The sequence below is a fragment of the Zootoca vivipara genome, chromosome 7 (genome assembly GCF_963506605.1).
Source record: "Zootoca vivipara chromosome 7, rZooViv1.1, whole genome shotgun sequence".
Lineage (NCBI taxonomy): Eukaryota > Metazoa > Chordata > Lepidosauria > Squamata > Lacertidae > Zootoca > Zootoca vivipara.
The window spans coordinates 71649536-71671728 of record NC_083282.1 but is presented as its reverse complement, the minus strand read 5'-3'; the positions used below and the strand labels follow the sequence as shown (position 1 = coordinate 71671728).

At 44.1% G+C, this 22193-nt stretch overlaps 1 protein-coding gene across 4 annotated transcripts in view; it reads left to right on the top strand.

The window, feature by feature from the left end:
• The window catches only part of ARHGAP40 (Rho GTPase activating protein 40), a 72348-nt gene extending 51271 nt beyond the window's left edge, over positions 1-21077 (top strand). For all 4 annotated transcript variants that reach the window (XM_060277268.1, XM_035122415.2, XM_035122416.2 and 1 more), the window contains 12 exons: positions 2289-2364; positions 3408-3568; positions 3711-3876; positions 5142-5233; positions 5353-5430; positions 7380-7539; positions 9165-9247; positions 9500-9706; positions 10867-11007; positions 13152-13312; positions 17023-17078; positions 18188-21077. In XM_060277268.1, the coding sequence (XP_060133251.1) occupies positions 2289-2364; positions 3408-3568; positions 3711-3876; positions 5142-5233; positions 5353-5430; positions 7380-7539; positions 9165-9247; positions 9500-9706; positions 10867-11007; positions 13152-13312; positions 17023-17078; positions 18188-18294 (1488 nt within the window). In that variant the 3' untranslated portion in view covers positions 18295-21077. The remainder of the gene's footprint in view (positions 1-2288; positions 2365-3407; positions 3569-3710; positions 3877-5141; positions 5234-5352; positions 5431-7379; positions 7540-9164; positions 9248-9499; positions 9707-10866; positions 11008-13151; positions 13313-17022; positions 17079-18187) is intronic.
• Positions 21078-22193: the final 1116 nt, after the last annotated feature.

Here is a 22193-nt window from a genome sequence, read left to right as displayed (position 1 = left end):
TGTCTCACTTGATTTGCATTAGCACTGATCCGCTTTGATCTATGACTGTATGACATCAGTGTTCAATTTGAAATAGAGCTTAGCAAAGAACCTTAGTTCCCAGGTGAAGCACTGAAGCAAATGCAGAAATCATGACAACACCCCAGCTACGCGAAGAATGCCCTTTCCTTTTAAGCACCGAAATTAGAGCTCATAATTTCCAGGTGGGAAGACAAGGCTTTCAGGTGGGATTGGTTCCCGGTCCCTCTCTTTGAAACTACACCTTGATGCTGCTGTATAATAAGATCTAGTGTACCCCCCTTAGAGAATATTAAGCACTGCATGGCAATCATAATAATGAATAGTTGGAAGCAGTTTTGAATTTGGGGAAAAGAATTGGCTGAAATAGAAACCCTAGGGTCTCCATTATTCCCTATTGACAGGAATCCTGCCTAGCTACAACATAGACCTCAGTTACGAATACCTTCAAACCATACACTACCGTAACTTGCTATAATAAATGTATAAACTAATACAGAATGAGTACAAAAATTCTCATTATTATATACACAAAAGCAAACTATGTCAAAGGCGAGGGTACAGTCCCAAAACTTAAAGTGTTAATAGAGATTGCAGTCCAAACAAATAAGATATTGGAGGAGTACCCCAAGAAAAGAGGCGCAGCAGGCGCAGACCAGACGCTCGTGGGTTCACTGGCAGGAGGGCGTGGTGGGCCCAAGTCCAAGAAATGGTAGCGGATGTGTCCACCGGTGCCAGGCTCAGCACACAGGTACCGTCCATAGGAAAAGGAAAGACAAGGTTCCCGGGTACATCCCTGTTTCGCCCAAAATGGGCTTCTTCAGTTGATAACTACATTGTATGAAAGAATATTGACAAAATATCATAGAAACATACAAATACAATAGTCAAGGAACAATAATTACAATAAAAATTACAATAAGAAATTTTCAAAGGAAAGTACATACCTTGCACAAGTAAGTTAATACAAACTATAAGCTTTCAAGTGAAATGCCATATGTTAAATGCATAGTCCAAAGGATCACAAACTCAATATAAAGGTCTTGGCTACAAATCAACAGGTATAGACAATCAGAGGGATCAATCATACATTCTTAAAGAGACAGTCCATGGAACAAAGCCTGACAAATCAACCAAATCTAAAATAGTATTACATAAAAAGATGAATCACAAAAAGGCACTATAATCAATCTCAGAATTTAAACCATTGGGATGTAGGGAATTGAACAAGAAAATAAACTTGGTTTCCTGTTGCATGAGTCTCTTTTGGGCCAATTCCCCAGGACCTGAATAAACCCATATAACAAAAAAGGCCAAATCCTGATCTGAATGTGATGCCTCCATGAAATGATTAACAAGTGGGGCATCCCAAACAGTGTTCCTAATTCTTGTTAAATCCTGCATAAGCATGGATGTTGGATCCAGCTGTTCATATCCATTAGGCATTGGAAAATATATCCCGTACGTGGATGTGCTCAAGAAAGGGGGTTCATTCTTCACGTGTTGCAGAACTAATCTGGAATAGCCCTCCCAGCATTCTCACAGGCCCATATAAGATCAGCGTAAACAGTTGGGCCGATGAGCACTTACTATTCCCAACCCTAACCCTGTGGAAAGCCATCTAATGAGACTTTAATTTGATTTTGACCTGTTTTTAGGAGGTAGTTTAATTATTGTTTGATTTTATACCAATGTTATTTATCTGATGTTAGCCACCCTGAGCCCGACTTCAGCCGGGGAGGGCGGGGTATAAATAAAAGTTTATTATTATTATTGCCTATGCATTTTGAGTTTTACTCAAAAAGCTGGTAGAAGTTCTGCATTAAAAAGCTGTACTTATACCTACCAATGATAGCATATTCTTGGTGGGATTATGCCACTGACCAGCTGTGAGAGTTTGGAGCATGTCAAGATTCTAACACTTATTCTGGACAATGAGTTCCTTTTAAATATTCCCAGCTTCCTCTTCTCCGTGACCAGTGAGGCATCCTTCTTTATTTTGGGAGGAAGGGCTGTAGCTGTGTTGGTAAAGGAAGTGTTTTGAGTGCAGAAGCTCCCAGGTTCAATTTCTAGGGTCTCCAAATAGGACAAGCTACCGATTCAGTTTAGACAGTACTGAATGGACTGGTTTTGTCAGACTTGCCATAAGGCAACTTCCTACGTTTCTGTTTTGCTTTATGTTCCCTGTGTCTAGGGTATAGTTCGCCTGGTATTCTGCTAATAGATTTCATGGAATGTGGCTTCATTTATGTTCTTTGTCCTGCATGTAGGAGACTGAGCCAGAGACAAATTTGGAAATGGACAGATCACACCGCAAGTCTGCATCATCAAACAACATCCAGAAAAGTAAGACAGTAGCCGTATTGTCATGGGTAGAGAGAGGGAATAGATCATTTAAAAGTCTTAAGTCTAGGATTCCAACGTGGGACTAAAAGCTGCATAGCTCTTCCTTCCTTAAACATACAGTGAGTATGCAAAGGAACTTGTAATGATGGTTTTTTAAAAAACAAACAAACAAAAAACTACAGTCCCGTACATGCAGGGAATAATGCCCCATTGAACTGAATGGGGCTTAGTTTTGAGTAGGCATATACAGGAACAGCGGTAGATAGGCTTAATGTTACACAGCATTTTGCAAGGCAAGTTTAGTTAATTCTTGCTTTCCCATTGTCACAGAGGGCAATGATTCATTCATTCAACGTACTTAGGATAGCTGAAGCTCCATGTGAACCTTGGATATATTATAGAAATAGGAGTGTGGGATATGGAATTTTAATGGGAATTTTGTGGGAATTGTGATGTCAGTTTGCAAGTGAAAGTGACCCAAAGCAGGTGAAAAAGTGAAACTCATCAAGCTGCCTTGATTGATCAGGCCAGACCTAAAACATGGGAATAGCCTGCATTGTAACATCATTTCAAAAGCAGCTAGATTTGCAAATCAAAAGACTTTGTTGTAGCTTTGTCACTTACAGAAAATTGCCTATTTGGATAAAAAAAACTTGATTTTTACTAGTAATGGATTAGCTGTATTTCAGAATATAAACTCAGGTGATTTTTAACTACTTAGTTGCCTTGTGTGCTCAGCTTTATGTCTTAGCTAGCCAGGCTTCTGCAAATATGACACACTCCAGATGTTTTTGAACTACAACTCCTGTGAGACCCGTCAAGCATGGCTGTGCTGACGGGAGTTGTAGTCCAAAACATCTGAAATTCTCCAGGTTAGAGTAGGCTGGTATAGGCTCTTGAAATGGTCCAGAATGTGGTCAGTGCTCAGTCTAAATGTGAAGGCGACCATGCATTTCAGGTGTCAGTTATAATTATGAATTTAGGTTCAGGTCCATGTTGTGTTGCAAATCTTGAATGCAGCTTTGCATTTTTTTTTCCCTTAGCAGATCCAACGGAAACCCAGGACTTCCCATCACCACTGAGAGGCTCTGCAAGAGAGGAGCTATTCAGCACAGAAATTGCTTATTCTGAGCAGGCAGCCATCCTGCTCAAAGGATCTTTCCCAAGGGAATCCAGGAGGATCAAGGATGAGAGTTGTTTACCTGTAAGTGCAAGACTTTGCTATATCCTAGCGGATTCCTGTGGTTGTGCTTTGACAATTATGATAATAATAACAACAACCAATAAAAGCAACAGAATAATTTGCATTGACTCCAATCTCCATCCCTCTGTCCTTCTTGCTTTAGAAATTTAAGATCCCCAAGGGGAGGCTGGGAGTGACCAGGATAGGAGACTTATCTCTGCAGGATATGAAAAAGATTCCCACGCTGGCACTCATTGAGCTGACTGCTCTCTGCGACGTCGTTGGCTTGGAGCTGAAGAGAAACAAAGCAGTAAAGCGGAAGGCTGCAGGTACCTGTTTTCCCGCTGTTTCTTAGCATGAATTTGACATCTTGTGGTTCTTGTCACTGACTAAAACCAAGGAAGGAAAACTATTGGTAGTTCTTAGATATCTGAATAAAAGGGCTTATCTGCAAGCGGTCTCCTTTTAGGAGAGATGGCAAATGATTTATTCAGCAGATTTGGTGTATGTACGGCCGGCATAGGCAAACTCGGCCCTCTAGATCAGATATCGGCAACCTTCGGCCCATGGGCCGGATCTAGCCCACAAGCCACCCGCTTGGCAAGCCCCTGTGCCCTGTGCTAAACTGGCGCAGGGTGGGGACTCGCTGAGTGGTACCAGATATGGCATCTGCGCATGTGCAGATACCAGAAACCGCGTCTGCGCATGCCCAGACGCCGAAAATCGCTTCTGTGCAGGCGTGATTTTCGGCTTCCGGGCATGCGCAGAAGGGATTTCCAGCGCCACAGACATGCACAGATGCGATTTCCAGCATTGTGCTGTGCATGTCTGGCCCACGGACAATTGTCCATGGGAATGATCTGGCCCACGGCCGGAAAACCTTGCCAGCCCCTGCTCTAGATGTTTTGAGACTACAATTCTCATCATCCCTGACCACTGGTCCTGTTAGGTAGGGATGATGGGAGTTGTAGTCCCAAAACATCTGGAGGGACGAGTTTGCCTATGCCTGATGTCTTGCAGGTATTGTCGAACTCCCATGCCTCTCATCCCTGACCATTGGCCATGCTAGCTGGGCAGGTGAAGTCCAATAATGCTTGGAGCACCCCCATGGCTTCTCCATGCCTGATCTGAGACATGTGTGCCTTGAACTGGATCAGCACGGGTTCCCCTGCTATCCCTGTAACAAAAAGGGAGAGAGACGAGTGTGGACTAGCATTGGCTATGCACAATCTACACTCTGGGCATTTCTACATGGGTGCTTAGTATTATAAGTGGGTCATTGGGGTATTGCAGATGGGTCATTGGCAACAGGGTTTTGTTTTCTTGTAAAAAAAAAACTGCTACCAAAATCTTGCTGAATTTTCCTTGATAAGGGTAAACCTGATGGGGTGAGGATATAGGCTAGTATTTTGATTATAACAGTATTGTGTGAATGTGGCGTGCATCATGATAATTTGCCCTTCGTGGTGACACTTCCTGGATTTCTGCGGATGGCTGTGTGTCCTTACTTATTAATTGAGGAAACAGAAATATTTATTTATTTGTGGAGGAAATATTTTTTTAAACGCTTGTAACATGGTGTCTTCTATTGCAGAGCGCAAGCTTTTTGGGGTTTCGCTTGGCACTTTGTTAGAAAATGACGAAAAGCTCTTCCCAAATACCAGGGTTCCATTGATTCTGCAAGCAGTAAGTTTATTTCACAACTTCATTCGTTTTTCTCTTGTTTTTTTTTAATAATAAAATTTATCATTGCCTATTCTTTGCTTTGAGCTTCATTGCAAACATTTTGCTGTCTTGTTTTATAGTTGCTGTCGTGTTTAGAAAAGAAAGGACTGGACACGGAAGGAATCCTAAGAGTTTCAGGATCACAGAGCCGCATTAAGGTAGAATTCAGTGGTCAAATTAATATACTATGAAATGTCCTGAAGTTCCTTGAAAATATAGGTAGAATCATAGAGTTGGAAGAGACCACAAGGGCCATCCAGTCCAACCCCCTGCCAAGCAGGAAACACCATCAAAGCATTCTTGACATATGCCTGCCAAGCCTCCGCTTAAAGACCTCCAAAGAAGGAGACTCCACCACACTCCTTGGTAGCAAATTCCACTGCCGAACAGCTCTTACTGTCAGGAAGTTCTTCCTAATGTTTAGGTGGAATCTTCTTTCTTGTAGTTTGAATCCATTGCTCCGTGTCCGCTTCTCTGGAGCAGCAGAAAACAACCTTTCTCCCTCCTCTGTATGACATCCTTTAATATATTTGAACATGGCTATCATATCACCCCTTAACCTTCTCTTCTCCAGACTAAACACACCCAGCTCCCTAAGCCGTTCCTCATAAGGCATCGTTTCCAGGCCTTTGGCCATTTTGGGAACATCTCATGAGGTGTTCCTCATGAGAAGGTCAGCATTTGTGGACACACGTCCCTCATAGATTTTGAGCTACAGCTACAGTATCTACATTCCCCTGTGATATACAGACACAGGAGAGTGCTGGGGATGATCCAGACCAAGGTGGATTAAAAAAAAAGGATACCATGGCCTATCTCTGGATTACTAATTTATTGTGGACAACCTAACACCTTCTGGTTGCTGAGATTCTTGTAAAAAAAATCTTGGACTAACAAGGTAGTTGTGCCTGCAGTAAAAGGACAGGGCTTAACCTGCTCATCGTCACAGCTGGAAGGCACCTCAACCACCATGTTTCTGGGTAATCATGGGGGAAAGATTGATGGTAGATAGAGGACTGATGCAGTTAGGTCTTCATATCCCAAAACGAGCATTTCATATGCAAGTGTGCATAATGGGAATCACTTGACACATACTGTTTTAGTTCTGAGATCCTGAGGGTGCCCGTTATCCCTTTGTAGTTGTAAAGTGGACTGGCAGACCCCAGAAGAAATAGGTCACATAGGTCAACCCACTGCTGCTTTCAAGCACATACTCAGTTCATGTGAGGTTAGTCAACGGAGAAACCCACACAGTGCCTGAGCAAAGTGTGTTGTTGAAAGTCATGCTCTGGAACCTTCCGTAATACGCAGGAGTCTTAAGAGATTCCTCATCCGACAGGTTGGTGTGGAAAGTGTTCCCTGGGGGTAGATATTCAAAAACTACCTGTATGGTGTTGTGTGTTGATGGAAGCAAAAGGTTCAGTGTGTCTTCCTTTGCCTGCCGTTGCTTGTGGAAGTTTCCCTGTGAATAACTTCTTTAAAAATGTGATAGCCTGTATTTCTGGTCAGACCAGAAGGTCTGCAAACAGAAATAGTCCTCCTTTTGCTGAACTCCAAGCCATAGAGTAACCTTCCCACAAGCCTGCTGGAGTTTTGAACTACAGCTCCCATCAGCCCCCACCAGCACAGCCAATAGTCAGGGATGATGGGATATGAAGTTCATTACATTTGAAGGGCAGCAATTTGGGGAAGGCTGGCATGAGAGATATCATGGTCTGTCTTAATTACAGGGGTGGATTCTCCGCCCCCAAAGGTGCAATAAATCATAGGTTTTACTTGCATGTTACATTGGAATCCTAGGTGATTATCCTCATGGGAATGTTTCCCCTGCTGAGACATCTCAGTCTTCCCAGTTCTTTAAAATGCAGTACTTTGTCACCAGGGAAAGAAATCTCACCTCTTCCCTTATCCTGCCTCCCAAACTCTGGTTTATTATTAATATTCATAGCTGCTTTTTATTGCTGTTCTGTTTTATTGCTGTTCTCTTTTTATTGCTATTCTGTTGAAACATTGCAGTCATTTCTCCCCATCCCTTCCCATGTTTACTTTTTACCAGATCTTTCTACCTTCAGTATGTGACTTTCCCCTCTTTCTCTTTTTCCTCCAGAGCCTGGAACAAAAGCTAGAAAGTGAGTTCTATACTGGTTTCTTCCAGTGGGATGAGGTCCATCAGAATGATGTCTCTGGCTTGCTGAAGAGGTTCATCCGGGAACTGCCCACCCCTCTGCTGACGGCAGAATACTTACCTGCCTTTGCAGCTGTGCAAAGTGAGTGAGGCCTTGGCCAAAGAGATCAGGCCCTGCCACCTTAAGCACCGATTTCTGTCTTCTTTCTTGTTGAGTATATTAGGCGGCCGTTGTATAGCAGATACATTGTTGGACATGGACGTCGGATAACCAAGGTCAATTTCTTGCTCAGCCATAAAGCTCTCACTCAAGAAACCTTGGGCAAAGTCATGCTCTGTAAAGCTAAGCCTAAATTTTCCAGAGCTTCTTGGGGGAGGAGTGTGATACAAGTGTCACTGGTGGATGGCTGTGAGCCAAGGATGGGGAATCTGCTGCCCTCAAGATGGTCAACTCCCATCACCCCAAAGATGACTGTAGTTGTAGCCCAACAGCAACAGGTTGTCTTTCCACACAGTAAGGGGTGAACATTTTCGGGTGATTGAATAGGAACAATGGCAGATATGCCATCCTCTTAAAGGTGCCTGGTGTTGTCTGTGTGCATTAACTGTTTGAGTAATCCGATAGTTCTAAGGCCATGGGAGTTGTCTTCATCTCATGCTAAGCCATACACACTACTTAAGAAACTGCCTAGGTATTACATGCTGGTTACTGCATACAAGAGACAGTGAGTGAGTATGAAATAGTGTGGCCCGGATACGTAAAACAGTCTTCTACTGCAGTGGTTCCCAACAGGTGGTCCGGGGACCCCCAGGGGTCCGCGAGCTATGCCAGAGGGGTCCGCAAGATGCTATTAGAATAAAAAATATATTAAATATATTTCGTATGATAACAGATTTTTTGTTTTGGCCGCTTCCTGCATGAGCAGAGTCTAGCGCAAAACTAGAATTAGATAGAGGCAGTAGTTCTGCTGTATGCCGTTAGGTGGCGCTTTACAAACACTACTGTTTTGCAAAGCGGCAGCACGCGCATTCTACTAACGCTCACCTCCCCAAGATGCTTTGCGCACGTCAGCTTCATTTGTGCGCTACTGCGCAGGTACCCTGTCTTCTCCATTACCCTCCCTCCTCCCTGGCGCGCGCTGCCTCTTTGCAAAACAGTAGTGTTTGTAAACAAAGCGTTGTTTTTCGCGGAAGCTACAGTTCGCGTAGTTAAAAATGGACCGTTGGTTAAAAAGTGGTTCGTTAAAACGACAAAGGCCTACAGATGAAGAGGAAGAACTGTAAAAAACGTATAAATATAAAATATAAAAAGACTCTTAATTTGGCTCACTTTTTAATTTTAGGATTAGGAATTAATGGGGGTCCTTGTCACAATAGCGGCTCGATGAGGGGTCCTCGAGAAATTTTTGTTGGGAACCCCTGTTCTACTGGTATAGTCAAACCTCGGTTCCCGAATGCCTCTGTTTTGGAATGTTTCGGCTCCCGAACACCGAAAACCTGGAAGTAAGTGTTCCGGTTTCCGAACATTTTTCAGAACCTGAATGTCTGACGCAGCTTCTGCTTGAGTGCAAGAAGCTCTTGCAACCAATCAGAAACTGCTCCCCGGTTGTCGAATGTTTCGGAAGTTGCGCGGTCTTCCGGAATGGATTACGTTTGACAACCATGGTTTGACTGTATATAAAATGCAGTTTTAAAGAGGCAGAGCTTTTAGGCCAGTGTTTTCTTCTTCCCAGTAATTTTGGATGTTGATTGTTCCTTCCATTGCAGATATCCCAGATCTGAAACAGAGGCTGCAGGCTCTCAATCTGCTTATACTGATTTTGCCAGAACCCAACCGAAACACCCTGAAGGTAATGTCGCCACCTCCTGGGGATCGTAGTGCCCTGACTGTAGAGTGCAAAATGATATATACAAGCTCATCCTTTCAGAACTGCGGCATTGCTGTACGGACAACATTCTTACATCACAATGTTGCAAATACGTTGTCTGCAAGCGCTCTCTCATATTCATCACCTCAGAATCCAGAAACAAATTGACTTCTCTCCCCTGCTGCCTACAGCTGATGTTTGATAACGGAAAATAATTTTCCTCCCCTCTTTCAGGCTTTGCTGGAGTTTTTGAGGCTGGTGGTTACCAGGGAGCGGAAAAACAAGATGAATCTTTGGAACGTTTCCACAGTCATTGCTCCGAATCTCTTCATGCACAAGGGGCTGCCAAACAAGATCCCGGAAGGGAAGGAGAAACAGCTGGCCGAGGGTGCAGCGGATGTGGTGCGGATGATGATCCATTATCAGGATTTACTCTGGACTGTAAGTTGGGGCCGTATTTTCTGAGTTATCCTTGAATTGCCATTGATAAAACTCTATATTGATTTTTTAAATAACTCTTTGGCCCATCTCATCCAGCTATCCTGATCTCACAGTAGCCAACCAGATGCCTATGGGAAACCCAAAAGCAGGGCCTGATTGTAGCTAGAGCTGGGGCACATATTGGCAAATTGTCTGAAACCAGTATGACATTCAGATTGTGATACCGCTTCTTGAGCTGGTAGTACATCATGGTGGCTGGAGAGCCACGATGTATTCCTAGCTAAAATTGACTGCAGACAAATTGATTTCCTTCCCCCTCCATCCTGCCTGCATCTGATGTTTGACAACAGAAATAATTTTATTTGCTCTCGGCTTCCATCTTCCTGCCTGCCTGTGCCTTTGAGGAAGCTGCCCCACCCCACTCCCCGGCTCATGCAAGTCAGAGAGGTATGGGGGCTCACTAAGTTTAAGGAAGCCCTAATGCCACTCCAGTTCATGCAAGCCGGAGTGGTATGAGGACTTGGGCTGGGTGATGTATCTCTGCTTCCTCCCCTAAGATGGGAGAAAGAAGCAGCTGAGATACATTCCAGACATCGTGATATATTAGAATATCGTGGAGTTTAGCTGCTGATTTATCACAGTGTTGAAAACAAGATATCACCCAGCTCTAATTGTAACAGCACTCTTTGTGATGCCAAGCAGCTGGTAGTCAGAGATGTGCTGCTTCTGGCAGCAGAGGTAGAACATAGCTGTAGATACAGAGTTTTGGAATAAAAGATCCTAAAAAGAAGGTCTGGCCTGCTGTGCCAGAAAGGTTTCTCACCAATCCACCGGAAGTCGCTTCTACGCATGCTCTGCCCATTTCCAAAATGGCCGCAGCGTCAGAAATCGCTTCTGCGCATGTCCAGAGACTCCAGACATGTGCAGAAGGAGCCTCCCCGGGCCGGTAAGAATCCGGGGGATTTACGGGTTTTAAAAAAATCCAGGCTGCCAGCGGGAAACGGCTGGAAAAACGGGGGTTTCCCAGGGAATACGGGAGACTTGGCAGCTATGCTCCAATCCACCCCTCCGTACATACCTTCTGTTTCTCCTCTCTTCAGGAGATACTTTCAGAATGACAACAGCCTCACACCTCTTTCTTTTTTTGCATTCCCTTTTAGGTTGCATCTTTCTTGATAACTCAAGTGAGAAAACTGAACGAGAGCAGCAGCAGGAGGTACCAGTTCTGTGACAGGAGGATAAAAAACCTGTTAAGGAAGATTAATCTGGACAAGGAGAAGACAGAGAAAAACCATGGCGAAGTGAGTAAAATCCTCATTGCCCACTGCATTGTTAATGCATTGTTGAGGCGTTAAGAGCATCCTTCGCCAGGCTGGTGTCCTCTAGGTATTTAGGCCTACAATTCCATAAGAACTTAAGAAGAGCCTGCTGGATCTGGTCAATGGCCCATGAAGTCCAGGATCCTGTTCTCACAGTGGCCACTTTGATCCCTCCTGTAGGGGCTCAAACAAGACCCAAGCATAAGAGCACTCTCTCCCCTGCGGTTTCCAGAAACACATATTCAGAAGTACTACTGCCTCTGCAGCCATGCTGGCTGGGGCTGATAGGAGCTGGGAGTTGTACTCCAAAATACCTGGAGGATTCCAGGTTGCTGAAGGCTGCATTAGAAGGTGGAACTGGGGCCAGCCAGGCCCACTTGCAATTGTCTTTTGGCACATGCAAACTGTAGGATAAGTCTTCCCATGTTGACTCGTTTCAGAGTTAGGGTGCATTTGCAAGAGTGAGTGATTTAGCAGAATAAGCTGGGAGAGCTACAGATAGAACTCTCAAGGGTAAGTGGGCCATTATCATGCTTGGCCGTTGGCTGAGTCGATAGGCCCCAAGTGAGTGGTGGTTCTCAGAGAGGCAACAGCAGCAGTTGTAGGATAGGTTCAGCATCAGAGCAGGGGATCCTGTGGTTTGATGCCTCTTAGATCTGTACAGTGGAACCTTGGTTTACGCCTACCTCCGTTTACGAACGCCGCGGACCCGGAAGTGTTTACATCTGGGTTCCGTGGCACTCGGATGCGCAGAAGCGATCTGCGCAGCTCGCCCATGCGCAGAAGCGATCTGCGCAAAAGAAGTGTGCCTTCGGCGAGCGAACGCCTCCACGAAATGGATTGTGTTCGCAAACCGAGGTACCACTGTACTTAAAAAGAAAAGAACTCTGCTAATCTGAGGGAGGGCACTTCTAGGTTTTGTAGGTGGCAGCCAGCCATGTTCTTACAGATCCAGGTTGTGCAATTAAAAAGGGACTGACATTCTGGCATGGCATGCCACCTTAAGAAACCCAGAATTGCTCGAGACAACACTGTATAACCTCCCTGCAAACAAATTGGAATGAATGCTCAGTGAACAGCCAGCATATGTTTATAACCACCCTGCAAACCTTGTGCAAAAAAATCAGGACGAGAGTCCAGTAAACAGGTTATCTGGAAGTGACCTGGGCCCATCTGATATTTCTTGTTTGCTTTTTTAAATCAAGTGATTCCCCAGAAATCTGTTTTGTGTGGACCTTTTGGTTCTCGGAGGCAACCAAACTCTGAGATGCCTGGCATGCAGGTTTTTGGTGTTTTTAATTGCTGTACAGTATATGAAATTTGCTTAATGGAGAGAGAGAAATTCTGGCTGGTGGTGACATTTTCTGCTTGAAACCAACTTTCCCTTGTGTAAACACCAGGGGGCACTCATGCTTACTTTATTAACTCTAGTCGAATGCTACTGCTTCTCACTGTGTGACTGAATCAAATTTAATATTTATTGCTTTGTATCCATCCTGTCCTTTGCCTGTTTATGGAGATGTGCATACACAACCATTTTACTTGGAGGACAACAAGCATTTTCAAACAGGGTGTTTGATTATGTCTTCATGTTTTGTGCACACGTATTGGATTTTCAGCCTTCTTTATGGTCCAGCTCTCACAGTAGTGATGTAAGGAAGTGAGAGCTGGACCATAAAGAAGGCTGATCGCCGAAGAATTGATGCTTTTGAATTATGGTGCTGGAGGAGACTCTTGAGAGTCCCATGGACTGCAAGAAGATCAAATCTATCCATTCTTAAGGAAATCAGCCCTGAGTGCTCACTAGAAGGACAGATCCTGAAGCTGAGGCTCCAATACTTTGGCCACCTCATGAGAAGAGAAGACTCCCTGGAAAAGACCCTGATGTTGGGAAAGATTGAGGGCACTAGGAGAAGGGGACGACAGAGGACGAGATGGTTGGACAGTGTTCTCGAAGCTACGAACATGAGTTTGACCAAACTGCGGTAGGCAGTGCAAGTCAGGAGTGCCTGGCATGCTATGGTCCATGGGGTCACGAAGAGTCGGACATGACTAAACGACTAAACAACAACAACCTCTAAGTTTCCTCCCCCCGCCCCCCTAACGCTACCTCCTTCATCTTCCAGCCATCCAAAATAGTGAAAGTCCAGGCTTCCCCGTTCCTAAAGGATTCCCTGGAAGTTCGCTTAACCAGTGCAACCAAAGCTGCAGATGTCCTGAGGCAGTTCCAGAAGAACCTCTGTCAAAACGGCTGGAATATTGTCAACACCGTCAAACTTATCAAATGGTAAAAGCACCTCTTCCCATCCCTCCTTAGCTTAGAAGGAAATGTAGCTTGTCTTCACATGCTTCCTGCGTGATTAGGCAGGAGGCTTTTTTATGTCTGTTGAGATGAGCAACATTTAATGGAGGGCACTTTCACTGTGTCACTTAAATCGGTCTTTTTGTTTTCTACGAGTGGAATCCAATGTAGAGCTACGCCAGTGCAAGGATTTTTCTGTGTCAAAGGGAACGTTCTCTCCCTCTCAAATTTTACACTGAGGCTCCGAGGGCTTTCTGGCGGTTCCCTCACTGAGAGAAGTGAGGTTTCAGGGAACCAGGCAGAGGGCCTTCTTGGTAGTGGTGCCCGCCCTGTGGAACGCCCTCCCATCAGACGTCAAGGAAATAAACACTATCTGACTTTTATAAGACATCTGAAGGCAGCCCTGTTTAGGGAAGTTTTTAATGTCTGATGTCGTATTGTGTTCTAATTTGTTGGAAGCCACCCAGAGTGGCTGGGGTAACCCAGTCAGATGGGTGCAGTGCCGGATTTACATTATAAGCTAAACGCGGGTGGCGCTGTGGGTTAAACCACAGAGCCTAGGGCTTGCCGATCAGAAGGTTGGTGGTTCAAATCCCCGCCACGGGGTGAACTCCCGTTGCTTGGTCCCAGCTCCTGCCAACCTAGCAGTTCGAAAGCACATTAAAGTGCAAGTAGATAAATAAGTACTGCTCCAAGCGGGAAGGTAAACGGCGTTTCCGTGTGCTGCTCTGGTTCGCCAGAAGCAGCTTTGTCATGCTAGCCACATAACCTGGAAGTTGTACGCCGGCTCCCTCGGCCAATAAAGCGAGATGAGCGCCTCAACCCCAGAGTCGGTCATGACTGGACCTAATGGTCAGGGGTCCCTTTACCTTTACCTTTAAACAAGCTATAGCTTAGGGCCCCCCTAAAAAATATAAAGGAAAAAAACCTGGATGTACATTTCCAAAATATAAGATCAAAAACAAACAAATTTGATAAAATACATATTTTGTTGTGTGCAAACGGCTTTAGATACCTATTAGGTCAATAAATTTCTATTTTAGGGTCGTCATCCCCCCAATGGTCTGGAGCAGATCTGGGGAGTGCACAGGATGCGTGTATGAGGAGGGGCAGAAAGCCCCATTGTGCACTGATGGGGGACAGTAGTTGATAGCTGGGAACTGTGTGTTCCATGTTTCTCGATACAGGGGGAGACTATCCAGTGGTTGTGGTCTTTTTAAACCATTGCTGGCAACTCCTTAGGTTAGCTTTGGGTGCTGTTCTTAAGAGCCCCTAACTTTAGAGAAAAGCTTTTTTCAGGTTGGGGGGGAAACTGCTATTGGGAGGAGAAGCTAAAAGGGTTTATGTGAGCATGAAACACCGGTCCACAGCCCATGCATTTATTTAATTTGAATGTAATGGGTAAGAGAATACAGTTGTACAGTGGTACCTTGGTTTAAGAACAGCTTAGTTTATGAACAACTTGGATTAAAAACGCTGCAAACCTGGAAGTAGGCATTTTTGTTTGTGAACTTTGCCTTGGAAGCAGAACACATTCGACTTCCTGTTTAATGTGTTCCATATGTAAATTGAGTCCCCCGCTGCTATGGGAAAGTACGCCTTGGTTTAAGAACGCTTTGGTTTAAGAGCGGACTTCCGGAACGGATTAAGTTCGTAAACCAAGGTACCACTGTACCTTGGAAGTTGAACAGCCTAGTTCTTGAATGTTTTGGCTCCTGAATGAACTCCTGAACAATTGAAACCCAGAAGTGGCTGTTCTGCTTTTTGAACGTTCTTTTGGAAGCTGAATGTCTGACGGGGCTTCCGATTGGCTGCAGGAGCCGCACTTTTTTGAACGTTTTTGAACGTTTTGAAAGTCGAGCTGACTTCCAGAATGGATTCCGTTCGACTTCCAAGGTACAAATGTATACGTATCAGAACCTTAAACCCGCTCAAGTTTTTGTATGCCCTAAGAGCATTTCCTTTGATAGCCGTTCCTTCCCCCCAGCGAACTCCAGGATTGTAATTCTGCGAAAAGGGGAAGGCTTGGGATTGCTAACAGGCTTTTCAGCTTCTGAACTACAGTTCCCAGGATTCTTTGGGGGGGGGTAAAAGGAAGGGAGTGAGATGCAAAAATAGAAGTTTGTGTGTGTGTGTGTGTGAGATAGATAGATAGATAGAGAGAGAGAGAGAGAGAGAGAGAGAGCATTATGCAGAGAAAATTGTTCCACAACTTTATGAAATTAAAGGGTTATAGAAACCATGGTCACCTTCCTGAACACATTGACTGGTAGTTTTAAATGCTTGATTGGGCATGTAATAAAATCATAGTTTTCTTCTACAAGTGGAATATGAATGCTGATTTCGTGCATAGATCTGTTCAGATATGCGGTATCTATGGCAACCAGAGGACTGATCCCACCTTGAGGAAGAAGAAATACACTAGAGTGAACCCACTGACACCTGTGACTCAAACAGTTGATACTCTTGAACAAGTTTTGATGTTATAAAATGCCAGGGGCAGTGGGGGGGGGGGGGGAGAAGAGAGCAATGAAGCATTTGGAAAAACCTTATTGAGTTTTTTTATTTGCTTTACTTATTTCAAAAATACTCAGATACAACCTGTCACACAAAACTTATCGAGACGGTATACAAAATAAAAAGACCAGAATACATATCTATTACTTAAAAGGTAAAGGACCCCTGACAGTTAAGTCCAGTCGCGAACGACTCTGGTGTTGCGGCGCTCATCTCGCTTTACTGGCCGAGGGGGCCGATGTTTGTCTGCAGACAGTTTTTCCGTGTCATGTGGCCAGCATGACTAAGCCGCTTCTGGTGAAACCAGAGCAGCGCGTGGAAACGCCGTTTACCGGTACCTTCCCGCTGGAGCGGTACCTATTTATGTACTTGCACTTTGACGTGCTTTCAAACTGCTAGGTAGGCAGGAGCTGGGACCGAGCAACAGGAGCTCACCCCGTCGCGGGGATTCGAACCACCGACCTTCCAATCGGCAAGCCCTAGGCTCAGTGGTTTAGAGCACAGCGCCACCCACGTCCTTATACAGTGGTACCTCGGTTTAAGTACACAATTGGTTCCGGAAGTCTGTACTTAACCTGAAGTGTACTTAACCTGAAGCGAACTTTCCCATTGAAAGTAATGGAAAGTGGATTAATCCGTTCCAGACGGGTCCGCAGAGTACTCAACCTGAAGCATACTTAACCCAAAGTATGAGTGTAATTGGTTCCGGAAGTCCATACGTAACCTGAAGCGTACTTAACCTGAAACGAACTTTCCCATTGAAAATAATGGAAAGTGGATTAATCCGTTCCAGACAGGTCCGCGGAGTACTTAAACTGAAAGTACTCAAACCGAAGCGTACTTAAACCGAGGTATTACTTAAAATGACCCATTACATTTAATGTGCATGTGTGTTTTTTTAAGGCAACTTTAAAGGGTGCTTGTCTGGATCTTTCCCATCCACTATACCCTTTTAACATGAGCTGGCCTTCCTCAGGTCTAGAACAGCTTTCCCCAACCTAATACCTTCCATGGCTGATAGTCAGGGATGATGGGAAATATAGCTTTGAGCTAGAGCTGGAAGGTGCAGCCGGTTGGAGAACTCTCATTTAGAGCAATTCCAATAATATATATATTAGCATCTTTGTCTTGGCAATGGTTATAATTATAAATAGTGTTTTGTTTTTATAATTTTGCAGTAATGGTTCGGTAGATACGATGAACCTGCTCTTCTATGAAGTTGGCGGCAACATAAGTATGCAAATTTGAACGGTTGTCATTTTATTTTTCATTGGTGGGGAATGTGAGTTAGTGGGTTAAGAGGTGAGGTTGGGCAGCTGAAGCAAACAGTTGTCCTAGGAATGAATCAAAACGGGGAACCACTAGGAATTAGCAGGCCTAAGCCTTGCTGGGCCACATAGGGTTGCTTAGAGGCATTTCCTTAATTATCGAGCAAATAATCAAGCAAGCTGGTTTAAAAAAATGTCCAAAGTGGCTTTGGACCAAGAAAACAGAAATACATTTCAAACAAAGAGTACAGAAGCAATTTCATAGCAACAATTTAATAATAATAATAATAATAATAATAATAATAATAATAATAAAAATAAATAGCAAAACAATAGCAGATATAATAATGTACAAAACCCACATTTCAATGCTATAAATATAACAACATTACCTAAATGACAAGCAGTATCCAAAAGCAAAAGTAAGAAGAGAGCTTCACAGTTTCACTTAGTCCTCCTAAAAACACTTCTTCCATGATGTGGTTAATGATTATGCCTCAATCTCTTGATTAGGAACATAGGAAACTGCCTTATAACAAGTTGGCTCATGAGTTCCTGTAGCTCTATACTGTCCTGTTTCTCCTATAGCCACAGCCTTGGATTCAAGCAGAAATCAAGCCTGGCTTCTGCCGGCAGTCTGCTCCCAGCCCAGCTCCCACACACTTTTGGCCCTTGTCCTTCTCACCAACACCCAGGTGAAGAGGGCGGTGGCACACCCATTTGACTTCTGGCACAAAGCCACTTCCTTTGCTACCCTAACAACCCATACTTAGAGTGGCCTTTAGCTCACCAAGAAGCTGGCCTGGCTATTCCAGCAATTGAATCCTTGGTGGATCCAGGAACAAGAAGGGTCTCATACATATAAGCAACCCACCCACCCCACAACTCACAATACTTGTAGTTCAGAGAGTGATAGGAGATAATATTTTCCAAAGTCCTGACACCGTTAGGGAGTTTCTTTAAAAATCTGAAACTAAGTTACCCAAAGTTACCAGGCACAGGAGGAATAGTGAGATCTAGATTTTTTTTGGAATGGTTTCTTTAAAATAATTTTTTTCTCTCTCTATCCCAACAGGTGAACATTGCTTGGACCCAGACACATACCTCTTAGACCTGTACCATGTGAATCCTCATGCAGAATGGGTTATAAGACAAAACCCATCTTTTCCAAGGACACTCTAGGAAGACTGACGAGAGGAAAATGATCTAGCTGGAAATAATGTTAAACAAATAGTTAAATGGGGGCGGGGTGGGGATGAAATTTTTACTCCTGGATTTTTATTTTTATTTTAATGGGAGGCTGTGAAGAAAGAAGCAATTCCCTTTAACTGTTCGCATGGACTTGTGGCTAGTTGAAGGTTACATTGGGGTAGCAGAGCATCTATAGGATGTGAATGCCTGTAGTAAAGGACTTCTGGAAAGAAAGTTTTTAAAAGGAACAGTCTTGTCCCTGAAGAAATTGATGGAGATCTGTGGATCTGTGCAATGTCTTCTGGGATGCAGCCTTGACATTACAGTTCAGTGCACAAACATGTATTTGTGTGTGCCCACACACTTCCACAGACATGTTGCTTATTTGATTAGAGTAAACCATCTCAGTATTACTGTTTAATTCAACCTTTTTAATGTTCAGATTGGATTTCACATCCCTGTCTGGTTGTAATAATTCCCCCCCCCCCCATAGCGATACTCCTCAGCAGAGACTTGTCTTCCTGTACTGGGCCCTAACAAGTCTTTTCGTTGTGACCAAGACAATCCGGAAACACCTGAGCCATATAATGTTCTTAGTCTTCATGTCGTCATTGTTTCTTTGGTGTTGCGTTTTTAAAACGTCGTGTTTGTAGGTATATTTACCAAAAGCCTGTTGAAATGATCTAGGCTATTCTGGGAAAAGTGATGATCTGTACTTAAAGATCCTCCTTTCCTTGTTTGCTCACATTTTTTAAAAAGGCCAAAGTATCTACCTAAATGTATAGAGGGTTTCTCAAAATTGATAGTTTTGAATATCTGTATTTTGCACTTGTGACTTAAAGAGGGCCTATTTATTTTGAAAATGTCAACTAATAGAGACATTTAAAGGGTTATTTCATGTTATCCGCTTCCAAGCTAGTGGACGTGAGAAAGCTAAGCCCTTTCTCAGCCCAAACGCCACAGCTGATGTTGTCAGAAGAGCAAAATATGAACACATATGCTGGAAGATTGCCTCATTTGGACATGAAAGGGTTTAGAAGGAGGCATTTTGTCAGCATAAGAAAGGAATTTGTGCTTAAGAGTGGATGAGTAGGGCAGGGAGTCCACCTTTAATACAAACATGCATTACACATCTGATCTCTGTAGAAAAGCAGCTTTGTAAGGAAGGAAGCATGTATCTGAAACCCCATTTCTTCTTTTGCAGCAGGGAGGGGAGAAGCGGCCTACACTAGGAGGGAAAGGGTTAATGGCCCTCCCTGCTGCTCAGCTATCAATCTTGCCCTCCTAAGGCTGCTGTTTTGAAGAGAAGATCAAGGGCTGTTGCATGTAACACCTGGTGAATAAGTTGCCATTTGGATAGGAAGAAAGCAAATTAACCTGTGAAGTTACTTTCCGCTTGCCCTGTACTTTCCTTCCTTAGCCCAATTATAGTCTAATTTGACTGCTTTCCCTCCAGTGTAAATGTGTGCTGTTGAGAGGTGATGCATAGGTAGTTCACGAATCCCTTGGGGGTTTATTGGAGGTCGGAATGAGAAATTGCATGAAGATGGGTCTCCTGCTAAAAACGACAACAGCGTGTAAATATCCATTTCCTTCCCCCTGTGTCGAACTTCGCCCCATGTCTTGGTATCTTTACTGCCAGTGTTTTCTTTCCCCAACCTCATTGACAGTCAGTGCTGGGGGCAAGGAAGTAGGGAATCATGGTGACATCACAACACAAAGCAAGTTTTATTTAACCATACAGATGGGGACGGAATAGTTCATGCAGAAGCTGTTTTCTTCTAAAGCTGTGTCGCTTTGTTCTGACCAGAGTGCAGGAGTCATGTCTTGCTCAGCATATACATTTCCAACTTTGCATTTCTCATCCTTTATAGACTTTTACTAGAGAAAGGATAGGCGCAGGAGTCCATTAGAATTTTCTGGAAAAGTACTAACAGATGTAATGAGCAGCACAGGCTGGATGACTCAGATGGGTTTAGGAAAGTATCTACATGTCACAGCACAGTCTTAAAAGAATACAGAATTGCCTACAAAATCCCTTGAGTATTTTTTTATAGCACACTCTAAATCCACTGTGCAAAAGTGTTTCATGCCAATGCATTGAAAGGAATCTGTACAGAGCAGTCTTCCCCAACCTGGTGCCCTCTGCATACTCCCACCCAGCTAGCATGGGAAATTTTCAGGAATGATGGGAGTTGTAGTCAAAGCTTGGGGAAGGCTGGTGTAGAACTTTAAGAGCATAGCAGGCTTGCCAAGCAGAGAGTAGGCTTTGATCCTGTATGATAAAGGGTGCAAGGTGCCTAGAGGAAGGAGCACTGGGGTGTGTGTGGCAATTTTGGTAATTCCGAAAAGGCCAAGGTAGAAGAGAGAGGCCAATCTTAGCTTCCAAGATATGAAAATTAAGTTTTGTACTTGGGGCCAATTTGAATGAATAGCTTGGGGGATGAAAGAAAATGACTACGATTCCTCAAATGCTAACAGAGTAATGTGAAATGAGTATTGGGGAAAGCTATATGTGCAGGAGCAAAACCCGAGAGAAACTAACATTTGAGGGGGAAACATGGTGTTATGCCCAAATCTGTCCATAATATTGATGGTCTGTCATCACTTTCACTGTCCTTTTGTGTCTCTCGAAATTTTATTGATGGCAGTTAAAGTGGCAAGGCATAAAATGGTAAAGCTCACTTGTGTGTGTGCGTGTGTGTATTTTTTTTAAAACGATGGTTTATATTATTTTTAATGCTGTATTTAATCAATAAAGAACTAGATACATTTCCAAAATGTCTTCACTTATGTTTTGTAGTTTATTTTGTCAGTAGCTGGATTTGTTTCTGTTGATGAGAGAGGTTCTGTGAACTAAAAACAAACAAACGGGGAAAGAAATGGTTTTGTACTAGACGTAAGAAGGAAACAGTATGAAAACACACTTCAGTAGCTAAGAAGGCGAGTAAGCAAAGACCCAGAAAGAGATACAACATGGGCTCGAGACATGGTTTTCAAACCCTTTGTTGGTCTCTCAACCAATGGCCTTAAAGTTGTTGTTTTTGTTTAGTTGTTTAGTCGTGTCTGACTCTTCATGACCCCATGGACCATAGCACGCCAGGAACTCCTGTCTTCCACTGCCTCCCGCAGTTTGGTCAAACTCACGTTCGTAGCTTCGAGAACACTATCCAACCATCTCGTCCTCTGTCGTCCCCTTCTCCTAGTGCCCTCCATATTTCCCAACATCAGGGTCTTTTCCAGGGAGTCTTCTCTTCTCATGAGGTGGCCAAAGTATTGGAGCCTCAGCTTTGGGATCTGTCCTTCCAGTGAGCACTCAGGGCTGATTTCCTTCAGAATGGATAGGTTTGAACTTCTTGCAGTCCATGGGACTCTCAAGAGTCTCCTCCAGCACCAAAAGCATCAATTCTTCGGCCTTAAAGTACAGTCCAGAAAACATCCAGTTTTGTTCTAACATGAACAGGGTTTTTGACGAATCACCAGTAACCAGTGGTGGTGCAGAACCATCCTCAAGGGTGTCACTGCTGTTTACCTGTTTGCAAGTGGTTGAGGCCATGCATTTGCACCAGTAGAATTGCTGGATTAGCCAATCTCTTCACCTCTCGCCTAGCCTGGTCCAGGTAAGAAACAACAAGGCTGGAATTGGGAGGGAGATTCCGACCCACCACACGCACACAGGCATTGTGCCATTGTCAATAAGAATAAGCAAAACCATGGCTGCAGGGATGGGGAACCTCTGACTTGGGGCTGAAAGCAATCCTCAAGCGCTCTCCCTCTGGACCACGGGTGTCAAACACAAGGCCCGGGGGCCTAATCCGGCCCGCCAGACCTCGCCATGTGGCCCGCGTAGCCGTCACCGACAATAATCGCTGACAGTAGTTCTGGAGCCT